Below are 22,216 nucleotides of genomic sequence, written 5' to 3'. Positions count from 1 at the left end.
AGGGGGCAGGGTTTTAGATTTTTGGATCATTGGGATCTCTTCTGGGGTAGGTGGGACCTGTACAGATTGTATGGGTTGCACCTGAACTCGAGGGGGAGCACTGGTAGGTTTGCTAGCATGGTTCGGGAGGGATTAAACTAATTTGCAAGGGGGATGGAACCCGGAGCGATAGAGCAGTGAAAGAAGTGCATGGAGTAAAGCCAGATCTAACATATAGAGAGGCTTTGAGGAGAGAGCAGCAGAATAAAGGGTATAATGTTAGTAAGATAGAAGGGCTAAAGTGTGTGTACTTCAATGCAAGAAGCATCAGGAACAAAGGTGATGAACTGAGAGCTTGGATACATACATGGAATTATGATGTAGTGGCCATTACGGAGACTTGGCTGGCACCAGGGCAGGAATGGATTCTCAATATTCCTGGATTTCAGTGTTTTAAAAGGGATAGAGGGGGGAGGGGAGGAGGGGTGGCATTACTGGTCAGGGATACTATTGCAGCTGCAGAAAGGGTGGGTAATGTAGCAGGATCCTCATTTGAGTCAGTATGGGTGGAAGTCAGGAACAGGAAGGGAGTAGTTACTCTACTGGGGGTATTCTATAGGCCCCCTGGTAGCAGCAGAGACACAGAGGAGCAGATTGGGAGGCAGATTTTGGAAAGGTGCAAAAATAACAGGGTTGTTATCATGGGTGACTTTAACTTCCCTAATAATGATTGGCACTTGATTAGTTCCAAGGGTTTAGATGGGGCAGAGTTTGTTAAGTATGTCCAGGATGGATTCCTGTCACAGTATGTTGACAGACCGACTAGGGGGAATGCCATACTAGATCTAGTATTAGGTAACAAACTGGGTCAGGTCACAGATCTGTCAGTGGGTGAGCATCTGGGGAACAGTGATCACTGCTCCCTGACCTTTAGCATTATCATGGAAAAGGATAGAATCAGAGAGGATAGGAACATTTTTAATTGGGGAATGGCAAATTATGACGCTATAAGGCTAGAACTTGCGGGTGTGAATTGGGATGATGTTTTCTTCAGGGAAATATACTATGGACATATGGTTGATGTTTAAGGGTCTCTTGCAGGATGTTAGGGATAAGTTTGTCCCGGTGAGGAAGATAAAGAATGGTAGGGTAAAGGAACCATGTAAAGGGTAAAGGGTGACAAGTGAAGTGAAGAATCTAGTCAGGTGGAAGAAGATAGCATACATGAGGTTTAGGAAGCAAGGATCAGATGGGTCTATTGAGGAATATAGAGTTGCAAGAAAGGAGCTTAAGAAGGGGCTGAGAAGAGCAAGAAGGGGGCATGAGAAGGTCTTGGCGAGTAGGGTAAAGGAAAACCCCAAGGCATTCTTCAATTATGTGAAGAACAAAAGGATGACAGGACTGAAGGTAGGACCGATTAAAGATAAAAGTGGGAAGATGTGCCTGGAGACTGTGGAAGTGAGCGAGGTCCTCAAAGAATACTTCACTTTGGTATTCACCACTGAGAGGGAACTTGATGACGGTGAAGACAATATGAGTGAGGTTGATGTTCTGGAGCATGTTGATATTAAGGGAGAGGAGGTGTTGGAGTTGTTAAAATACATTACGATGGATAAGTCCCCGGGGACTGATGGAATATTCCCCAGGCTGCTCCACGAGGCAAGGGAAGAGATTGCTGAAGCTCTGGCTAGGATCTTTATGTCGTCGTCGTCCACGGGAATGGTACTGGAGGATTGGAGGGAGGTGAATGTTGTCCCCTTGTTCAAAAAAGGTAGTAGGGATAGTCCAGGTAATTATAGACCAGTGAGTCTTACGTCTGTGGTGGGAAAGCTGTTGGAAAAGATTCTTAGAGATAGGATCTATAGACATTTAGAGAATCATGGTCTGATCAGGGACAGTCAGCATGGCTTTGTGAAGGGCAGATCGTGCCTAACAAGCCTGTTAGAGTTATTTGAGGAGGTGACTAGGCATATAGATGAGGGTAATGCAATGGATGTGATCTACATGGATTTTAGTAAGGCATTTGACAAGGTTCCACACAGTAGGCCTATTCATAAAGTCAGAAGGCATGGGATACAGGGAAGTTTGGCCAGGTGGATTCAGAATTGGCTTACCTGCAGAAGGCAGAGGGTCGTGGTGGAGCAAGTACATTCAGATTGGAGGGTTGTGACTAGTGGTGTCCCACAGGAATCTGTTCTGGGACCTCTACTTTTTGTGATTTTTATTAACAACCTGGATGTGGGGGTAGAAGGGTGGGTTGGCAAGTTTGCAGACGACACAAAGGTTGGTGGTATTGTAGATAGTATAGAGGATTGTCACAGATTGCAGAAAGCCATTGATAGGATGCAGAAGTGGGCTGAGAAGTGGCAGATGGAGTTCAAACCAGAGAAGTGTGAGATGGTACACTTTGGAAGGACAAACTCCAAAGCAGAGTATAAAGTAAATGGCAGGATACTTGGTAGTGTGGAGGAGCAGAGGGATCTGGGGGTACATGTCCACAGATCCCTGAAAGCTGCCTCACAGGTAGATAGGGTAGTTAAGAAAGCTTATGGGGTGTTAACTTTCATAAGTCGAGGGATAGAGTTTAAGAGACACGATGTAATGATGCAGCTCTATAAAACTCTAGTTAGGCCACACGTGGAGTACTGTGTCCAGTTCTGGTCGCCTCACTATAGGAAGGATGTGGAAGCATTGGAAAGGGTACAGAGGAGATTTACCAGGATGCTGCCTGGTTTAGAGAGTATGGATTATGATCAGAGATTAAGGGAGCTAGGGCTTTACTCTTTGGAGAGAAGGAGGATGAGAGGAGACATGATAGAGGTGTACAAGATATTAAGAGGAATAGACAGAGTGGACAGCCAGCGCCTCTTCCCCAGGGCACCACTGCTCAGTACAAGAGGACATGGCTTTAAGTTAAGGGGAGGGAAGTTCAAGAGGGATATTAGAGGAAGGTTTTTCACTCAGAGAGTGGCTGGTGCGTGGAATGCACTGCCTGAGTCAGTGGTGGAGGCAGATACACTAGTGAAGTTTAAGAGACTACTAGGCAGGTATATGGAGGATTTAAGGTGGGGGGTTATATGGGAGGCAGGGTTTGAGGGTCGGCACAACATTGTGGGCCGAAAGGCCTGTAATGTGCTGTACTAGTCTATGTTCTACGTTCTATGACATAAATACCAGGAGAAGAAGGACGCACTGAGGAATCTGCAGCTCCAGCAGTCCCGAGGTGCGTATGTGAGGTCAGGGATCCAAATGCTGCAGGATTTAGACCGTGGCTCACCCTTCTTCTACGCGTTGGAGAGGTGGCGGGGAGTCCAAATGCAATTAGTGGAGTAACTGGCTGCTGATGGTTCCTTCGTTACGGACCCTGAAGAAATCAATATAGAAGTCCGTTCATTCTATCGGTCCTTATTCTCACTGGACCAGTCAAATGCAGATTCGTGCAATGAGCTCTGGAAAGATTTGCCTAAGGTCAGCCCTGAGGACGGAGTGCGGCTCCACGCTCTCCTGACTCGGGAAAAACTGTCTACTGCCCTGAAGCAACTCCGGAGTGGTAAATCCCCTGGCTTAGATGGACTAAGTGTATTGTTTATCAGGGTTTCTGGGATGTCCTGGGGGATGACTACAGCCGTCCTAGGGGAGAGCCTCCCCACGGGGAAAATGCCCCTCTCATGGCGGAGAGCTGTCGTGGTCCTACTGCCCAAGAAGGGAGACCTCCGCCTGCTAAAGAACTGGCTCCTATACTCTGCCGCCGAGAGCCTTGTTAAAGATCAACGGATCGTTGACATAGCTCATTCCCTTCAGGAGTACGTCAGGGGTGTCCCATGTCCTGCCAGTTGTGTGCGATCTGTATCGAGACATTCTTGAGCCTTCTTCGGTGAAGGCTGATGGGTCTAGTTCTCCGCGAACCGGACATGGAGGTCGCCCTCTCGGCCTACGCCGATGACGTACTCCTCATGGTGACAGATCCCAGTGACCTGCGGAGGATGCGCGAATGACGAGTTTTCTCGGCAGCATCCTCCGCTGGGATCAACTGGGTGAAATGTTCCGTACTCAGTGGTCAGGGGCAGGTGGACTCCCTGCCACTTTTGAGTGGAGTACCAGGCATCTGGGAGTATTCCTGAATCCTTCTGGGGAGACCTGGCTTGCGAACTGACAGGACCTGGAGACGAAAGTCATGGCCCAGCTGGAGCGCTGGTCAAGCCTTCTCAGGGTGCTTTCCTATCGAGGCAGGGTGGTGGTCATAAACCAGCTGGTGGCCTCCATGTTGTGGTACCGGATGGTCACCTTGGCTCCACCTGCCCCTTTTGTCGTGAGAATGCAGAGGAAATTAGTGGACTTATTCTGAGGTACTGTAACAGGAAACCCTGGGTCTCCGCAGCGGTCTAGAGTCTCCCAGTGGGAGAGGGCGGACAGTCGCTGGTGTATGTACGTCCGCGACTGGCGTCTCCCCGCCTCAGGACCCTGCAGAGATTCCTGTACACCGAGCACCCTCCCAGGTGGCACGTATAGGCGACATTCTTTCTGCGGAGGGGCTGCTGTCTTTACGAAGAGATGCAGCTACCACCCGGTGGGGGTGGGGGGGGGGTCGTCAGCCGTGCTGCTTTGGGGAGACTGCCTGGCTTCAGTCAGGACTTATCTCCTCCTCTGGTGGAGGGCGAAGTTCTGGCCGACCCCCTGCCCTACCACAACTGATGCCGGTGCTGCTCAGGTGAGCGGAACGACTCAGGCTGGGCTCACCTCTGCACCGCCGGAACTGCTTGTCGTGCCCAGGCCCCGCAATCTTATCTGAGAGCCGAGCCACACAACCGGAGCCGTCGCTCCTCGCCACCCAAAATCCCATTCAGGGATGCAAGTAGGAGGTACCTGTATGGGTTGCTGCTCCACACCCTCCACTTCCTAGCCCTTGTCCACCGTCCCGACACGCCATGGCGGGCCGACTTTCCACCTGGAGGTGAGGGGAGTCCCGAATGGAACTCCCTTTACGAGGGAGTTCTTCCCATGAAGAACATGTGCTGGAGGCTGCTGCATAGAGCAGTGCCCTGTAATAAGTTATTTAGTTTGTACACGGATCTCCCAGCCGCAAGGAGAAGACCTTGTACCAAATGTAACTGGAGTGCGCGAGGCTGCAGCCTCATTTTGCGTCTGTGTGTGGGCTGCTTCTCACAGTCCGGTTACATTTTTGCTCCAACCTATTTATATACGGTCACCCAGTAAGGAGGGGACATGGAGGGATGAGGATGTCCTTGTCAACTTGCTCCTGGGGCTGGTGAAAACAGCCATCCGTGGGTCTTGGAAACGGGTGGTGGAGCGATCCCCTCGGGCAAACTGTCTGGCAATGTTTAGGGGGTATGTTCGTGCCCCAGTAAATATTGAGAATGAGCACGTGCTGTCCACGGCGACCTTAGGGGCGTTCCGGGATCGTGGGCTTCTCGTGGGGGGGGGGGGGGGAGGAGGAGGTGGGGGGTTAGTACCATCATCGACAGAGATGGAAACTTTTTGGTTTAATGTGTATTGTCTATTTGTAGTGTAGTAATTGTATTCGTCACTGGTGTGTATATCACGTCAAGTCAAGTCACTTTTATTGTCATTTTGACCATAACTGCTGGTACAGTACATAGTAAAAATGAAACAACGTTTTTCAGGGCCATGGTGTTACATGACACAGTACAAAAGCTAGACTGAACTACGTAAAAAAAAAACAACACAGAGAAAGCTACACTAGACTACAGACGTACACAGGACAAGTAAAGTGCACAGAAACAGTGCAGGCATTACAATAAATAATAAACAGGACAATAGGGCAGTAAGGTGTCAGTCCAGGCTTCGGGTATTGAGGAGTCTGATAGCTTGGGGAAAGAAACTGTTACGTAGTCTGTTCGTGAGAGCCCGAATGCTTCGGAGCCTTTTCCCAGATGGCAGGAGGGAGAAGGGATTGTATGAGGGACCCATGGGGTCCTTCATAATGCTGTTTCCTTTGTGGATGCAGCGTGTAGTGTAAATGTCCGTGATGGCCAAAAGAGAGACCCCGATGATCTTCTCAGCTGACCTCACTATCCGCTGCAGGGTCTCGCGATCCGAGATGGTGCAATTTCCGAACCAGGCAGTGATGCAGCTGCTCAGGATGCTCTCAATACAACCCCTGTAGAATGTGATGAGGATGGGGGGTGGGAGATGGACTTTCCTCAGCCTTCACAGAAAGTAGAGATGCTGCTGGGCTTTTCTTGCTATAGTGCTGGAGTTGAGGGACCAGGCGAGATTCTCCATCAGATGAACACCAAGAAATTTGGTGCTTTTTACGATCTCTACCGAGGAGCCATCGATGTTCAGCGGGGAGTGATCGCTCCATGCCCTCCTGAAGTCAACAACCATCTCTTTTGTTTTGTTCACATTCAGAGACAGGTTGTTGGCTCTGCACCAGTCCGTTAGCCGCTGCACCTCCTCTCTGTAAGCTGACTCATCGTTCTTGCTGATGAGACCCACCACGGTCATGTCATCGGCGAACTTGATGATGTGGTTCGAGCTGTGTGTTGCAGCACAGTTGTGGGTCAGCAGAGTGAACAGCAGTGGACTGAGCACACAGCCCTGGGGGGCCCCTCGTGCTCAGTGTGATGGTGTTGGAGATGCTGCTCCTGATCCGGACTGACTGAGGTCTCCCAGTCAGGAAGTCTAGGATCCAGTTGCAGAGGGAGGTGTTCAGGCCCAGTAGGCTCAGCTTTCCAGTCAGTTTCTGAGGGATGATTGTGTTGAATGCTGAACTGAAGTCTATGAACAACATCCAAACGTATGTGTCTTTTTTGTCCAAGTGGAGGGTGGTGGCAATGGCGTCATCTGTTGAGCGGTTGGGACGGTACGCAAACTGCAGGGGGTCCAGTGAGGGGGGCAGCAGGGTCTTTATATGCCTCATGACGAGCCTCTCGAAACACTTCATGATGATGGATGTGAGTGCAACGGGACGGTAGTCATTTAGACAGTTCACTGAAGGCTTCTTCGGCACGGGGGCAATATTTGGCGGCCTTAAAGCACGTTGGAATGGTGGCGCTGCTCAGGGAGATGTTGAAGATGTCAGTGAGAACATCTGCTAGCTGGTCTGTACATCCTCTGAGCACTCTACCAGGGATGTTGTCTGGTCCAGCAGCCTTCATGGGTTGACCCTGCACAGGGTTCTTCTCACATCGGCCACGGTGAGACACAGAACCTGTTCATTTGTAGGAGGGGTGGATTTCCTCGCCGCCACGTCGCTATATATTGTAGCACTGAATTTTAAAAAGATATTTTGTAAAATACAGGGGTCAGACATAGAGCAAAACTCCCTCCACACAGTCCTGTGGTCAGACACAGAGTGAAGCTCCCTCATCGTTGTCCCATCACACCCTCTCGGGACAGGGAAATCACAGTTTATTGATTCTGTCTCCCTCGAGTTAAGCTAAGAAGGTCGGGGCTTTGGAAAGAAATGTGGACACACATGCAGCGTGTAAATACAGGTCAGCGGGGATGCTGCTGAGAGGTTTCTGTGATGTTAATTAGCACCCAGTCTGTCTATTATTACCTCGGCTTTGAGGACTGATTTACATCTGCTGAGGATTAAACCCCTGTGATGCAGACACGGTGACACACTCTCCCCCAAACCCAGCACCCAGCACCCCGGCATGGCAGGCTTCAGGACTGAACCCGTTCAATGAACATCTACGGGTTCTGATCGAGCAGCCGTCCCCAAGCTCCCAGAGGCAGAGAGAAGAGATGATAATGAGCCGATGATGAATATTTTCCATCCCTCAGACGCCAAGGACTGGGTTACCCTGGAAACTGGGTTGCAGAGAGGTTGTAATCAGCCCATGAGAGAGGCAGAGAGGGGGGAGAGAGAGAAGAAAGCAGTTTGCGATCAGTGTGAGAGAGAGGGCAGAGAGAGAAAGAAAGAGTGAGAGAGGGGACAGAGGTGGAGAAATAGTGATAGAGATAGCGAGGAAAGCATATTGAGTTTGCTGAGGGATTGTAATCATTTTGTGTGAGAGGCAGAGAGAGAGGGAGGGGCAGTGTAAGTGGTAGAGAGTGAGAGAAAGAGAGAGACAGAGAGTGTGAGACGGGGAGAGCAAACTCCATGAGATGTTGTAATCAGTTTGTGATCGATAGAGAGGGGAGAGGGGGGAGAGAGAGAGACAGAGATAGAGAGAGAGAAGGGGGAAGGAGGGAGAGCAGAAGAGACTCGGAGATCCCAGCTTTGTATTGGATTTCCGCGAGGGTTGTTCTGGAGTTCGGGTCTCTGAGACACTATGGGATCTGCCCCTTCCGCAGCCCTGCCCAAGGTCGTTCACCTGGAGGTGAATGGAAGGATTCGAAAGGTAGGATTATTGTCCAATGGTTTCTCACTTCATTCCTCATTATCAGCACCCAGAAACAGCTCATCCTTTGAAGGAATAGAGTCCGCACTTATCTAGCCCTGGGTTCACGGGATAGGAATCCAACTGTAACATGGATATGTATGGTGGGATGGTATGGAGGAAAATTCACTCTGCATCTGACTCCGGGAGTGTGTGATGGGACGGTGTGGAGGGACCTTCACTCTATGTCTAACCTCAAGAGTGTGTGATCGATTGGTGTGGAGGGAGCTTTGCTCTGTTTCTGACCACAGGAGTGTGTGCTGGGACGGTATGGAGGGACCTTCACTCTGTGTCTGACCTAGGAGAGTGTGATGGGATGGTGTGGAGGGACCTTCACTCTATGTCTAACCTCAAGAGTGTGTGATTGATTGGTGTGGAGGGAGCTTTGCTCTGTTTCTGACCACAGGAGTGTGTGCTGGGACGGTATGGAGGGAGTTTCACTCTGTGTCTCATCCTAGAAATCTGTGATGGTGTGGTGGAAGTTCCACTTGGTGTCTGACCTCGGGAGCGTGTGATGGGATATTTGAAACGTTGATCTCTAGTGGTGGTCCTAGACTCTGAAGAAGATTGGTTATTTCCTTGAACCCCAGGAGGTAGCCATAAGGCCCATCGTAACTGTGACGGTGCACGGAGCAGTCCCATTCCCACACGGAATTTACAGGTAACCGGTTTTCCTCGCAGTCACAGTCTGAGAGCTGGGTCAGTAACTGAGACAAAGGCTCCCCGTCTTGTCAAAATGTTCTGGCAGCTCGTCATTTGCACTGCCTGGGTGTCTGATCCCACTCCATGCCGAGGGTCTCTCATGATCCCTGGAAACCTCTCCAGCCTGTTCTGTCTCTCCCATCGCCAGCCAGTAGCGAGGCCATTCGGCCCATCCCTCTCATTCCAGCCTTTGAAATAGCCTTTCCAATCAGACCCTCATCTCCTTCTCCCGATGTTTATTCTCCATTGGGAATCTCCCACCCGATCTGTTTCCGTTGCACTTCCCCCTCCTTTCAGACAGAACATTATCTTACTTTCACCTCTCCACAGAAAATGTTCTACCCCCGCAGATACTCCACCATTTTGTTTTTGCTCCGATCACATCATCGTCCCCAGGAGTGGATATTTCCCATTGCTAAACCCGGGAATCCAGGAAGGAGGTGCTTCAGCCGGCTCAGAGTCCGTGCTAGCTCTTTATCAATCCCATCATTCCCACCTTCTGTTCCTGAACCAGTCATCAAATGGAACAACCTTCTTCCACACATCCAATCCCAACAGGCCGTGGGTTTGCTCATCTTCGAAGGTGAATTGTGAAATGAATAATTCATGTCCCAGAATTTATTCCGGGCATGTGTGAAATGATCCACTTCGGGAGATCAATATGTGGAATACTGTGTTGACAGGGTTGTTAAGGAGATGCTTGGTGTTTTGGCATTCATTAGTCACGGGATTGAGCTCTAGAGTCGCCAGGTGATATTGCAGATCGATAAAACTCTGATTAAAACATACTGGAGTATTGTGTTCACTTCTGGTCGCCTCAATTTAGGAAGGATGTGGAAGCCAAGGAAATTTACCAGGATGCTGCCTGGATTAGACAGCATGTCTTCTGATGATAGATTGAGTGAACTGGGGCTTTTCTCTTTGGAGCAAAGGGGAATGAGACTTCACAGAGGGGTACGATATGGTAAGTGGTATGTATGGAGTGGACAGCAGCGACTTTCTCTCGAATGTGCCGCCTGGTAGAGGCAGATACGACAGAGGTGGTTAATAGTCAATTAGACAGGTGCAGGAATGTGCGGACAATGGAGAGATGTGGGGAGAAGGAGTTAGGTGACATTAGTTTTAATAGTTTGGCACAATATGATGGGTGGAAGTACCTTTTCCAGTGTGGTACTGTTATCCTTGGCTCCAAGGGGATCTTTCCAATCACCTCTGGTCTCCCTGCCAGAGTCAAACACTCTCGTCCTGGGAACCATTCCGGTAAACCACTCCCGTGTCCTCTCACAAGCTCCCAGAGTGCGTTTCCCTGAATTACACCAAGTCATTTCAGGCTGGAATAACTAAGCCCAATGTGCTCATGCCTGGGGAAGGGGTTTGGTGGGTTGGGGCTTAGAAAAACCAGTGCGCCCCCTCTCCAGCCTGTTAGAAGACAGGAGCAGTGGAGGGAGAGGAGAGGGAGATTGTTCAGCCGAATGACCCTGACACAGAAGCAGAGGAAGCGGCGATTTGGCTCCATGACCCAATGAACACTCGCCAGAGGTCCAAAAGCAGTTCCAGGGGCTCTGCCCTATCCATGCACCCACCTCCCCAGGACTGAACCCTAGAACATTTGCCCCATGGGTGATGAGGCAGACCAGCACAGAGATGACTGTCGTGACTGTCTCTTCCTCCTCCTCTTCCCCCTCTCCCCTCCTCTTCTCCCCTCTTTTCCCACCTCTCCTCCCTTCTTCCCCTTTCCCTCCTCTCTCATCCTCCTCCCTTCCTTACTCTCTCCACTCATTCACCTCTCCATCCCCCTCTCCTCTTCCACCCCTCCCCCATCCTCACCTCTCCTCCTCCCCCATCTTCTTCTGTTCCGCCCTCCCCCCCCCCCCCCTCGTTCCAGGTGATCTTCACCTGCTTATCCAGTCCGTCCGACGTCCGGGACCTCTTGTGTGCCGCTGCTGGGCTTCTCAGGTCAGTCGGGCCGCTTGGCGCAGCGACTAACTCCCCGCTCCTCAGTCAGAGAGTGGCACGTTCGAATCCGTACGTCTTAGCACCGAGGTCCGTGCTGGGGGGAGGAGTAGTGAGGGGGGAGCGCTACGGGAGGCGGGGTGTGGAGGGAGCACTGTGGGACCGACCGCTAAGAGGGAGTACTATGGGAAGGAGTTTTATGGAAAGCTAAGGCGGAGTCTGTCTCTGATTCTCAGATCTTCTCTTCCTATCCAGAGGGGGCACGCTGTCCTTGTTTGACCACAAGGGGTCGCCGGTGACCATTGATCCTGAGATGCCAGCCAATCCCAAGAGGTAGGATTCGACGGTCAAGGGAATCGGGATGTTTGGGAATATCCTTGGAATTAGGAGATGTTGAGTAAACAATGGACAGGTTTAGTCGAGATTTAATCCCAGAAACCTGGGTTCGATCCGGCCCCTCACGCAACATTCCCTCCCTCCTCACTATCTGTATGGAGTTTGTCTGTGGACTGTGGCTGGAGATTCATTGTGGGGAGAGTGTCTGTGGGCTGTGGGAGGGCATTCAGTGGGTGAGGGGGGAGTTGGTGATGGGGAGTGGGGAGTGTCTGTGGGAGGAGATTCAGTCGGTGGGGGGAGTGTTCAGCAAAGTGAGGGATATTAATTATGAAATATTTGTTTTATAGTTCTCCATATAAGGTTGTTGTTACATCATCAGGGCCCTCAGGTAAACAATTTTTAAATGTTAAATTCTTCCCTGTCTCAGGCCCTCACTGGCCCAGACCAGCGTTTTGCCCATCACTCTATCCCCGTCGCTTCTCGGGCCGTAGTCCTGGTTCAGACATGTGCACCCCACGGACAAGACAGCTCACGAACACCTCTACTTCCTCCGGAGGTTTGAGAAATTCAACATGCCACTGATGACCTTGACGATTTTTATCAATGCGCAAAGGAAAGCTTCCTGCCCCGGTGCATCAGGGCTCGATACGGCAACTGCTCTGCCCGTGACCGCAAGGAACTACAGAGAGTTGGACACAGCTGAACACATCGCAGGCACCAACTTCCCTTCCAAGGACTCTGTTTACATTTCCCTCTGCCTTGGTGAAGCAGCCAGCGTGATCAATGACCCATCCATCCCCAGACATTCTGTCTCCTCCCCTCTCCCATCGGGCAGAAGATACAAAAGCCTGAAAGCATGTACCACCGGGCTCAAAGACAACTTCTACCTCACTGTCATAAGATTATTGAACAGTCCCCTAGTGCAATAAGATGGACACTTGACCTCACAATCTACCTTGTACCTTGCCGTCTGCCTGACTGCGCTTCCTGGGCAATTGTAACTGATACTGTTTTACCCTTGCACTATGTCGATGCACTGATGTGAGGAAATGATCTGTGTGGACAGAATGTAACATCACTGTACCTCGGCACTTGTGACAATAACAAGCTGATTTATTGATTTCACTCACAGACAGAGAGGTCCTCCTAGAGAAATTCTGCACTGATGTCACCGTCCAGCTCTCCAGGTACTGGACTGAGAACAGCGGAAAGCGGGAACGTGATTACCGGCGCTCTCTGTCCCCTTCATCGCTGACGGTCCCCGTTGCCTCTGGTGGCCAGGCCCACAAGACCACAAGACAGAGAATTCTGCTCCGCTATCCCATTATGGCTGATTTATTTTCCATCTCAACTCCATGGACATCAGGAGACTGGAGAGACCAGATAGTCTGAGACTGTTTACCCTGGAGCAGTGGAAGCTGAGGGGTGACCTAGCAGAGGTCTATAGGATTTGTGGGAAACATGTAGGGGAGACAGTTTTACCTTGTTAATGGATCTCCAAGCATGATAAAATGGACTCCTGACCTCACAATCTACCTCATTGTAGCCCTTGTCTTCCTGCACTGCACTTTCTCCGCGACTGTAACACTTTATTCTGCATTTTGTTCTTGTTTTTCATTTTAAATGTTTTTTTCATGTATGGGTATCAAAAACAAGGGGACAGAGGGCGGAGGGGTAAAGTCCATCTGAGGGGTAATTGCTTTCACACAGGACATTAAAATCATTCTTACACAGAGAGGGGTTGGTTATCTGGAACGGGCTGTCAGAGAACATCTTCTGTTCCGTGTGTTCTCCCTGAACCTCACCTCATCCCTCACCACATCTTCAGGCCGTGTAGGTCTTTGACGCAAAATTACATCTTTCACCGTGCATATCAATGATTTGTTGTTACATGTGACAAATAAAGCCAATCTTTAATCTTAATCTTTTTGCACTCCCCCCTTGATTTCTCGGAAAATTCCCTCTATACTCTCTCTCCTCACTGCCTCCCTCCCTCCCCCTCTGCAGGTCCCTGAGGGTGGATGAAATCGAGAGCGAGATTCGGAATAAGCTGGCTGTCTTGGAGAGACGGGTGGAGGGTGAGTGATATTTGTCCACCCCTGCACATCCGACCATTGTCTCCAGCCCCCTCCTCAGTGACTGGGAGAGGGGGGGAACGTGGCATTTCCACAGTAATGTCATGCAGCTACCCCCTCCTCCCTCATGCTGCCCCTCCCTACTTATCCTCTTCCCCTTCATTCTGCCTCTCTACCTTGTTCTTGTCCCCGTCCTTCTTTGAGAGACGCTCGAGCTCTCTCAACCTTTCCTCATAAGACATGCTCTCTAATCCAGGGAACATCCTGATAAATCCCCTCTGCATCCTCTCTGAAGTTTCCACATTCTTCCTATAAAGAAGTGACCAGAACTGAACACAGTTCTCCATGTGGGGTCTAACCAGAGTTTTATCGAGCAGCAATATCACCCTGCAGCTCTTGAACCCAACTCAATCCCCCCACTGATGAAGGCCAACACACCACAAGCCTTCTTGAAAGCCACTCGCATGTTCCTATTAAATCTCGCTCCTTTCACCCCAAACATCTGGTCCAGTGGTTCCAAACCTGGGGTCCAAGGAGCCTCGGCTAAGGGTAGGGGTCCATAGCATAAAAATGGTTTGGAACCACAGCTGTTGTTCTTGGTTCTCTAACCCTGGCGAAAAGATTCATCGTAATTACACACCTCATGATTTTCTACACCTTTATAATTTCACCCTTCTGTCTCCTACGCTCAAAGGAATGACTTCCTAATCTCCCCAGCCTGTTCCTATCGCTCAAGGCCTTGAGTCCCGGCAATATTCCCATAGACGTCTGCCTTCTTTCTAGCTTAACCGTAGTTTTTCTATAACGGGATGACCAAACCGGTACACAATATTCAAAGCGGAGCCTCAACAACGTTTGGTGCATCTGTGACATTACGTCCGACTCCAGTACTCAGTGCCCTAACTGATGAAGGCCGGTGTTTAGAAGGACGATGGGTGAACTCACTGAACCTTCTCAGATCCTGAGGGGACAGGGAAGGGGAGATAGTTTCCCCAGTGGGAATGTCTCTGGATTGAGGGGACAGAGTTATCAGAACTGGGGCGGGGGGAATCATTTAATACTGTGATGGGTAGGGGCCAGCACATGTCATCAGAAACAGGCATGACAGTGCCTCTGTTTTGTGGAATTTAATGCCACGCTTGGTGGTGAACACCAAGTCATTGGGTATATTTAAAACAGAGTTTGATATCTCAACGAGGGTCTCAATATCTCTGAAAACAAACGTTCTTTAAACCTGTTATCCTTGCCTTTTATTGTTACAGTCACATACAAGCTTTGTACTCACGAAGATTGAAGTCCTCCCCCTTACCAAGTACACCTTTCCCAGAAAATAACCTGTCCCAATCTATATATGCCAGATCCTTTCTGATACCATCTCCAATTTAGAATCTCAAACCTACCCTTTTCCATAAATATCTTGAAACCAATGGCAGTGTGATCACTAGTTGCAAAGTGGTCCCCTACACAAACTTCTGTCACCTACCCTGTTGCAATCCCTAATCGGAGATCTATTATTGCACTCTCTTTTGTTGGGATTTAAGGAAACGTTCTTGACTAACTCTTTCCCATCCAGCCCTTTTCACAGTATGGGAGCCCCGGTCAATAGATGGAGATTACAGGTGAGAGGCAATGCCGAGGCAAGGTAATGGGTCCTACACAGATTACAGAGGAGGAGCTGTTTGCTGTCTGAAGCAAATTGTGGTGGATAAATCCACAGAACCTTGTGTTTTTTGCAACAGTCTGCGATCTCACTACAAATTTGCTCTTCTAAATCCCAGGGATTATTGAGTGGTCGGTGGCGGAGGCAGATACACTAGTGAAATTTAAGAGACTACTAGATAGGTATATGGAGGAATTTAAGGTGGCGTTATATGGGAGGCAGGGTTTAAGGGTCGGCACAACATTGTGGGCCGAAGGGCCTGTACTGTGCGGTACTATTCTATATTCTATATAATCTTATTAAAGTGGTCATAACTTTCTTATTCCTCAGTTCTACCCATAAAGTCTCAGTGGACGAACATTCCAGTCTGTTCTGACTGATCACTGCCGTGGCATTTTCCCTGACCAGTAATGCCACCCCAGCCCTTTCATCACCCCCCCCACCCCCCCGGTCAATCTGACTCGTCTAAAACAATGGAACCCCGAAATACTGAGCTGCCAGCCCTGCCTCCCCCCACAACCAAATCTCAAAGATGGCTAAAATGTCATAATTCCCCGTGCTGACCCATGCCTTAAGCTCGGCCGCCTTTCCTGCAACACTCCTTGCACTGAAACACGCGCAGCTCAGAACACCAGTCCCACCACGCTCAACCTTTTGATTCGTGACTTTGTAACATCTTTCTTCACAACATTTGCGATTAGTAATTTCGTGATTAGTAAGGGTGTTAAAGGTTACGGGGAGAAGGCGAGAGAACGGGGTTGAGAGGGATAGTAAATCAGCCGTGACCGAATGGCGGATCGGGTCAGCCCACACGCCGACGCTCCCGTTCGATCGCTCCCCGTGATCGTTGCCCTCCTCCGTGGGCGTCCTCAGCACAGGCTGATCCCAGGATCCCACCGACCCGGAAGACGAGGCGGTTAATCGGGAATGGCTTGTATTGTGTTGCAGTGGAGAGCGGGAGAAGAGCCGAGATCGCCAAGTGTCGGGGGGAGATCGAGAGGCTGCGGGAAGAGCTTGCCAAGAGGTAGGAGGTACACAAGGGGCCAGCCCCCGTCCGATCCATGTCCTCAGGGTGAATTCTTCCCTCTCATTGGGCCAGATCAGCATTTATCGGCTCCCTCTCGCCTCCCTCAAAGGTGGGGCTGAGTCGGCCCTTCGAACCGCCGCAGTCCACGGTACTGTGGGGGAGAGAGGGAGTCCCAGGGTTCAGACCCGGCGACGGTGAAGGAATGACACACAGATTTCCGAGTGGGAGTAGAGGAGGGGGCAAATTGTCCCCACAGACATAAAGCTGCCCTCATTCTTCTGGGTAGTAAGAGGTGCGGATGTAGATACTGTCCGAGTAGCCCGGGCGGCTAACAGCAGAGTGTTCTGTAGACGCTGCACACTGCAGCCATGGTGGGCCAGTGGCAGAGGGTGAGGGTGAGGTGTTTAGGGTGGGTAGGTGCGGTGCTGATTGAACGGCCTACCCTGTTCTGGACTGTATTGAGCTCCTCGAGAGGTGATGGACAACCGTGGGTCACCAGCGTCAGAAAAAATAACCTCGACAGAATTTTCTCAGCAACTCTGAGAACACCCTGGAAATGTGGGGCGAGGTCGTCAGTGTTGGACAGAGGGAAGGGGACACACGGAGGGAGGGGCTGAGGCTCAGGGTGAGTGGACCCTAGTCGTCGAGTAGCATTGTGAAGGGTCGTGGGATTGGAGTGAGGAATGAATGCTGAACGCTGATCTCTCTGTCTCTCTCTCCCACAGATCCCTCTGGATTTGTGACTCCCCGTGTCCCCCTTCCAGCAGGAGGCTCATCCCTCGCCGTGACGTTCCCTCATATCCCAAGGTAAGAACCCCCTCTCCCAATGTCTTCAGTCACTCCTCCTAGTCTCTGTGACCTTCTCCAGCACCTAGAACCCTCCTTGTCTGTAAACTCCTCCTATCCCTCTACCCCTCCCCATCTCTATACCCCTTCCAGCCCCCACACACCTCCCAGTCTTTCTAACCCCTCCAGCTCCTATACCCCTCTCTGTTTCTGTGAACTGCTCTTCCTGCCAGCCCGCCCCTCACTGAGTGGGGAGCGCAACACTGTGGGGGGGCTGTGAGGAGGGAGCGTGGGCTGTGGGAGGGGTGGTTAGGAGGGTGCAACGCGCTGCAGGAGGGGCACTGAGGAGGAAAGCTCACACTTTCTCCAGACGAGACGTTAATCCAAGGCCCGGTCTGTGCATGTTAAAGTCCCACAGTCACAAATGGGGAGTTTGGGAAGGGTGGGGGAGTGTTTCTCTCTGGGGTCCCAGAATGCTGTTTATGAGATCTTACTGAGCGGTGTTTCCGTCTGCATAGACATAGGTATGTGCTTCTGTGAAGAGGCGCCAGGCCAGGGGTGGGGTGTGTGGTTTGGTGGGGCGGAGGTTTAAGACACGCATGTGGCTTTGACGTGGAGATGTTGCCCTCGTGCACTGACCTCCTGTTCCTCCTTGTGCCTCTCCCTCCCAGTACACCCTCTCTCCAGAGACCATCGAGGCACTGAAGAAGCCAACCTTTGACATCTGGCAGTGGGCTCCCAACGAGGTAGGCATCGGGAATTTCAGAGGCGGAGCTTCTGAGCACAGCAAGAGTCCATCACCGGGCCATGAGGTGCAGTTCCTCATCGAGTCCCACTCCATGGGGGATTCCCTGTTTGAACACAATGTTATTGTACTTGGCCAACTCTGCTTGGAATTTTTATTGGCTTGTTATTGTCACGTGCACTGAGATACAGTGAAAAGCTTGTGTTGCGTACTGTTCATACAGATCAGATCACTACACAGTGCATTGAGCTGGATCAAGGCAAAACAATAACAACACAGAATAAAGTGTAGAAGCTACCAAACGAGTGCAGTGCAGGAATACGATAAAGTGCAAGATCATAACGAGGGAGATTGTGAGCTCAAAAATCCACCTTATCACATAAAAGGTCCATTCTAGAGTCTGAAAATCGTAAGATAGAAATTGTCCTTGAGCTTGGTGGTGTATGCTTTCAGGGTTTTGTACGTTCTGCCCGATGAAAGGGGAAATGTCCAGGATGGGTGTGGTCTTTGATTAGTCTGTCACCTCTCCCTGCCCCAGTCTCTCAAATGTACACAACCTGTCACCTCTCCCTGTCCCAATCTATGAAATGTACACAACCTGTCACCTCTCTTCCCCAGTCTCTCAAATGTACACAACCTGTCACCTCTCTTCCCCAGTCTCTCAAATGTACACAACCTGTTACCTCTCCCTGTCCCAGTCTCTCAAATGTACACAACCTGTCAGCTCTCTTTCCCAGTCCCTCAAATGTACACAACCTGTCACCTCTCTTCCCCAGTCCCTCAAATGTACACAACCTGTCACCTCTCTTCCCCAGTCTCTCAAATGTACACAACCTGTCACCACTCTTCCTCAGTCTCTCAAATGTACACAACCTGTCACCTCTCTTCCCCAGTCTCTCAAATGTACACAACCTGTCACCTCTCTTCCCCAGTCTCTCAAATGTACACAACCTGTCACCTCTCTTCCCCAGTCCCTCAAATGTACACAACCTGTCACCTCTCTTCCCCAGTCTCTCAAATGTACACAACCTGTCACCGCTCTTCCCCAGTCTCTCAAATGTACACAACCTGTCACCTCTCCCTGTCCCAATCTATGAGATGTACACAACCTGTCACCTCTCTTCCCCAGTCTCTCAAATGTACACAACCTGTCACCTCTCCCTGTCCCAGTCTCTGAAATGTACACAACCTGTTACCTCTCTTCCCCAGTCTCTCAAATGTACACAACCTGTCACCTCTCTTCCCCAGTCTCTCAAATGTACACAACCTGTCACCTCTCTTCCCCAGTCTCTCAAATGTACACAACCTGTCACCTCTCTTCCCCAGTCTCTCAAATGTACACAACCTGTCACCACTCTTCCCCAGTCTCTCAAATGTACACAACCTGTCACCACTCTTCCCCAGTCTCTCAAATGTACACAACCTGTCACCTCTCTTCCCCAGTCTCTCAAATGTACACAACCTGTCACCTCTCTTCCCCAGTCTCTCAAATGTACACAACCTGTCACCTCTCTTCCCCAATCTCTCAAATGTACACAACCTGTCACCTCTCCATGTCCCAATCTATGAAATGTACACAACCTGTCACCTCTCTTCCCCAGTCTCTCAAATGTACACAACCTGTCACCTCTCCCTGTCCCAGTCTCTGAAATGTACACAACCTGTCACCCCTCTTTCCCAGTCCCTCAAATGTACACAATCTGTCACCTCTCTTCCCCAGTCCCTCAAATGTACACAAACCTGTCACCTCTCCCTGTCCCAGTCTCTCAAATGTACACAACCTGTCACCTCTCTTTCCCAGTCCCTCAAATGTGCACAACCTGTCACCTCTCTTCCCCAGTCCCTCAAATGTACACAAACCTGTCACCTCTCCCTGTCCCAGTCTCTCAAATGTACACAACCTGTCACCTCTCCCTGTCCCAGTCCCTCAAATGTACACAAACCTGTCACCTCTCCCTGTCCCAGTCTCTCAAATGTACACAACCTGTCACCTCTCCCTGTCCCAGTCTCTCAAATGTACACAACCTGTCACCACTCTTCCCCAGTCTCTCAAATGTACACAACCTGTCACCTCTCTTCCCCAGTCTCTCAAATGTACACAACTGTCACCTCTCTTCCCCAGTCTCTCAAATGTACACAAACTGTCACCTCTCTTCCCCAGTCTCTCAAATGTACACAACCTGTCACCTCTCTTCCCCAGTCCCTCAAATGTACACAACCTGTCACCTCTCCCTGTCCCAGTCTCTGAAATGTACACAACGTGTCACCTCTCTTTCCCAGGCCCTCAAATGTACACAACCTGTCACCTCTCTTCCCCAGTCTCTCAAATGTACACAACCTGTTACCTCTCCCTGTCCCAGTCTCTCAAATGTACACAACCTGTCAGCTCTCTTTCCCAGTCCCTCAAATGTACACAACCTGTCACCTCTCTTCCCCAGTCCCTCAAATGTACACAACCTGTCACCTCTCTTCCCCAGTCTCTCAAATGTACACAACCTGTCACCACTCTTCCCCAGTCTCTCAAATGTACACAACCTGTCACCACTCTTCCCCAGTCTCTCAAATGTACACACCTGTCACCTCTCTTCCCCAGTCTCTCAAATGTACACAAACTGTCACCTCTCTTCCCCAGTCTCTCAAATGTACACAACCTGTCACCACTCTTCCCCAGTCTCTCAAATGTACACAACCTGTCACCACTCTTCCCCAGTCTCTCAAATGTACACACCTGTCACCTCTCTTTCCCAGGCCCTCAAATGTACACAACCTGTCACCTCTCTTCCCCAGTCTCTCAAATGTACACAACCTGTTACCTCTCCCTGTCCCAGTCTCTCAAATGTACACAACCTGTCAGCTCTCTTTCCCAGTCCCTCAAATGTACACAACCTGTCACCTCTCTTCCCCAGTCCCTCAAATGTACACAACCTGTCACCTCTCTTCCCCAGTCTCTCAAATGTACACAACCTGTCACCTCTCTTCCCCAGTCTCTCAAATGTACACAACCTGTCACCTCTCTTCCCCAGTCCCTCAAATGTACACAACCTGTCACCTCTCTTCCCCAGTCTCTCAAATGTACACAACCTGTCACCGCTCTTCCCCAGTCTCTCAAATGTACACAACCTGTCACCTCTCCCTGTCCCAATCTATGAGATGTACACAACCTGTCACCTCTCTTCCCCAGTCTCTCAAATGTACACAACCTGTCACCTCTCCCTGTCCCAGTCTCTGAAATGTACACAACCTGTTACCTCTCTTCCCCAGTCTCTCAAATGTACACAACCTGTCACCTCTCTTCCCCAGTCTCTCAAATGTACACAACCTGTCACCTCTCTTCCCCAGTCTCTCAAATGTACACAACCTGTCACCTCTCTTCCCCAGTCTCTCAAATGTACACAACCTGTCACCACTCTTCCCCAGTCTCTCAAATGTACACAACCTGTCACCACTCTTCCCCAGTCTCTCAAATGTACACAACCTGTCACCTCTCTTCCCCAGTCTCTCAAATGTACACAACCTGTCACCTCTCTTCCCCAGTCTCTCAAATGTACACAACCTGTCACCTCTCTTCCCCAATCTCTCAAATGTACACAACCTGTCACCTCTCCATGTCCCAATCTATGAAATGTACACAACCTGTCACCTCTCTTCCCCAGTCTCTCAAATGTACACAACCTGTCACCTCTCCCTGTCCCAGTCTCTGAAATGTACACAACCTGTCACCCCTCTTTCCCAGTCCCTCAAATGTACACAATCTGTCACCTCTCTTCCCCAGTCCCTCAAATGTACACAAACCTGTCACCTCTCCCTGTCCCAGTCTCTCAAATGTACACAACCTGTCACCTCTCTTTCCCAGTCCCTCAAATGTGCACAACCTGTCACCTCTCTTCCCCAGTCCCTCAAATGTACACAAACCTGTCACCTCTCCCTGTCCCAGTCTCTCAAATGTACACAACCTGTCACCTCTCCCTGTCCCAGTCCCTCAAATGTACACAAACCTGTCACCTCTCCCTGTCCCAGTCTCTCAAATGTACACAACCTGTCACCTCTCCCTGTCCCAGTCTCTCAAATGTACACAACCTGTCACCACTCTTCCCCAGTCTCTCAAATGTACACAACCTGTCACCTCTCTTCCCCAGTCTCTCAAATGTACACACCTGTCACCTCTCTTCCCCAGTCTCTCAAATGTACACAAACTGTCACCTCTCTTCCCCAGTCTCTCAAATGTACACAACCTGTCACCTCTCTTCCCCAGTCCCTCAAATGTACACAACCTGTCACCTCTCCCTGTCCCAGTCTCTGAAATGTACACAACGTGTCACCTCTCTTTCCCAGGCCCTCAAATGTACACAACCTGTCACCTCTCTTCCCCAGTCTCTCAAATGTACACAACCTGTTACCTCTCCCTGTCCCAGTCTCTCAAATGTACACAACCTGTCAGCTCTCTTTCCCAGTCCCTCAAATGTACACAACCTGTCACCTCTCTTCCCCAGTCCCTCAAATGTACACAACCTGTCACCTCTCTTCCCCAGTCTCTCAAATGTACACAACCTGTCACCACTCTTCCCCAGTCTCTCAAAT

The 22,216-nt window shown here is 50.3% G+C and overlaps 2 protein-coding genes across 10 annotated transcripts in view; one reads left to right on the top strand and one right to left on the bottom strand.

The window, feature by feature from the left end:
- The window catches only part of LOC140732382 (sialoadhesin-like), a 237,986-nt gene that overhangs the window by 142,103 nt on the left and 73,667 nt on the right, over positions 1 to 22,216 (bottom strand). The gene's annotated exons all lie outside the window — the stretch shown is intronic.
- The window catches only part of LOC140732399 (high affinity cGMP-specific 3',5'-cyclic phosphodiesterase 9A-like), a 36,658-nt gene continuing 21,182 nt past the window's right edge, over positions 6,741 to 22,216 (top strand). Inside the window, exons 1-9 of one of the 6 annotated variants that reach the window (XR_012100074.1) lie at positions 6,741 to 8,315; positions 10,942 to 11,012; positions 11,265 to 11,342; positions 11,693 to 11,733; positions 12,478 to 12,532; positions 13,353 to 13,423; positions 16,029 to 16,104; positions 16,833 to 16,914; positions 17,565 to 17,705. Coding sequence is in view for 5 of the 6 variants with exons in the window: in XM_073054992.1 (XP_072911093.1) it covers positions 8,247 to 8,315; positions 10,942 to 11,012; positions 11,265 to 11,342; positions 11,693 to 11,733; positions 12,478 to 12,532; positions 13,353 to 13,423; positions 16,029 to 16,104; positions 16,833 to 16,914; positions 17,565 to 17,705 (684 nt within the window). In the remaining variant the exon portion in view is untranslated. The remainder of the gene's footprint in view (positions 8,316 to 10,941; positions 11,013 to 11,264; positions 11,343 to 11,692; positions 11,734 to 12,477; positions 12,533 to 13,352; positions 13,424 to 16,028; positions 16,105 to 16,832; positions 16,915 to 17,564; positions 17,706 to 22,216) is intronic. The other 5 variants (XM_073054992.1, XM_073055002.1, XM_073055019.1 and 2 more) reach the window with 5 other exon arrangements.

This window comes from Hemitrygon akajei, chromosome 1, assembly GCF_048418815.1.
Source record: "Hemitrygon akajei chromosome 1, sHemAka1.3, whole genome shotgun sequence".
Classification (NCBI taxonomy): Eukaryota; Metazoa; Chordata; class Chondrichthyes; order Myliobatiformes; family Dasyatidae; genus Hemitrygon; species Hemitrygon akajei.
Note: the sequence above shows the minus strand (reverse complement) of the source record. Positions and strands in the feature narration are given on the sequence as shown.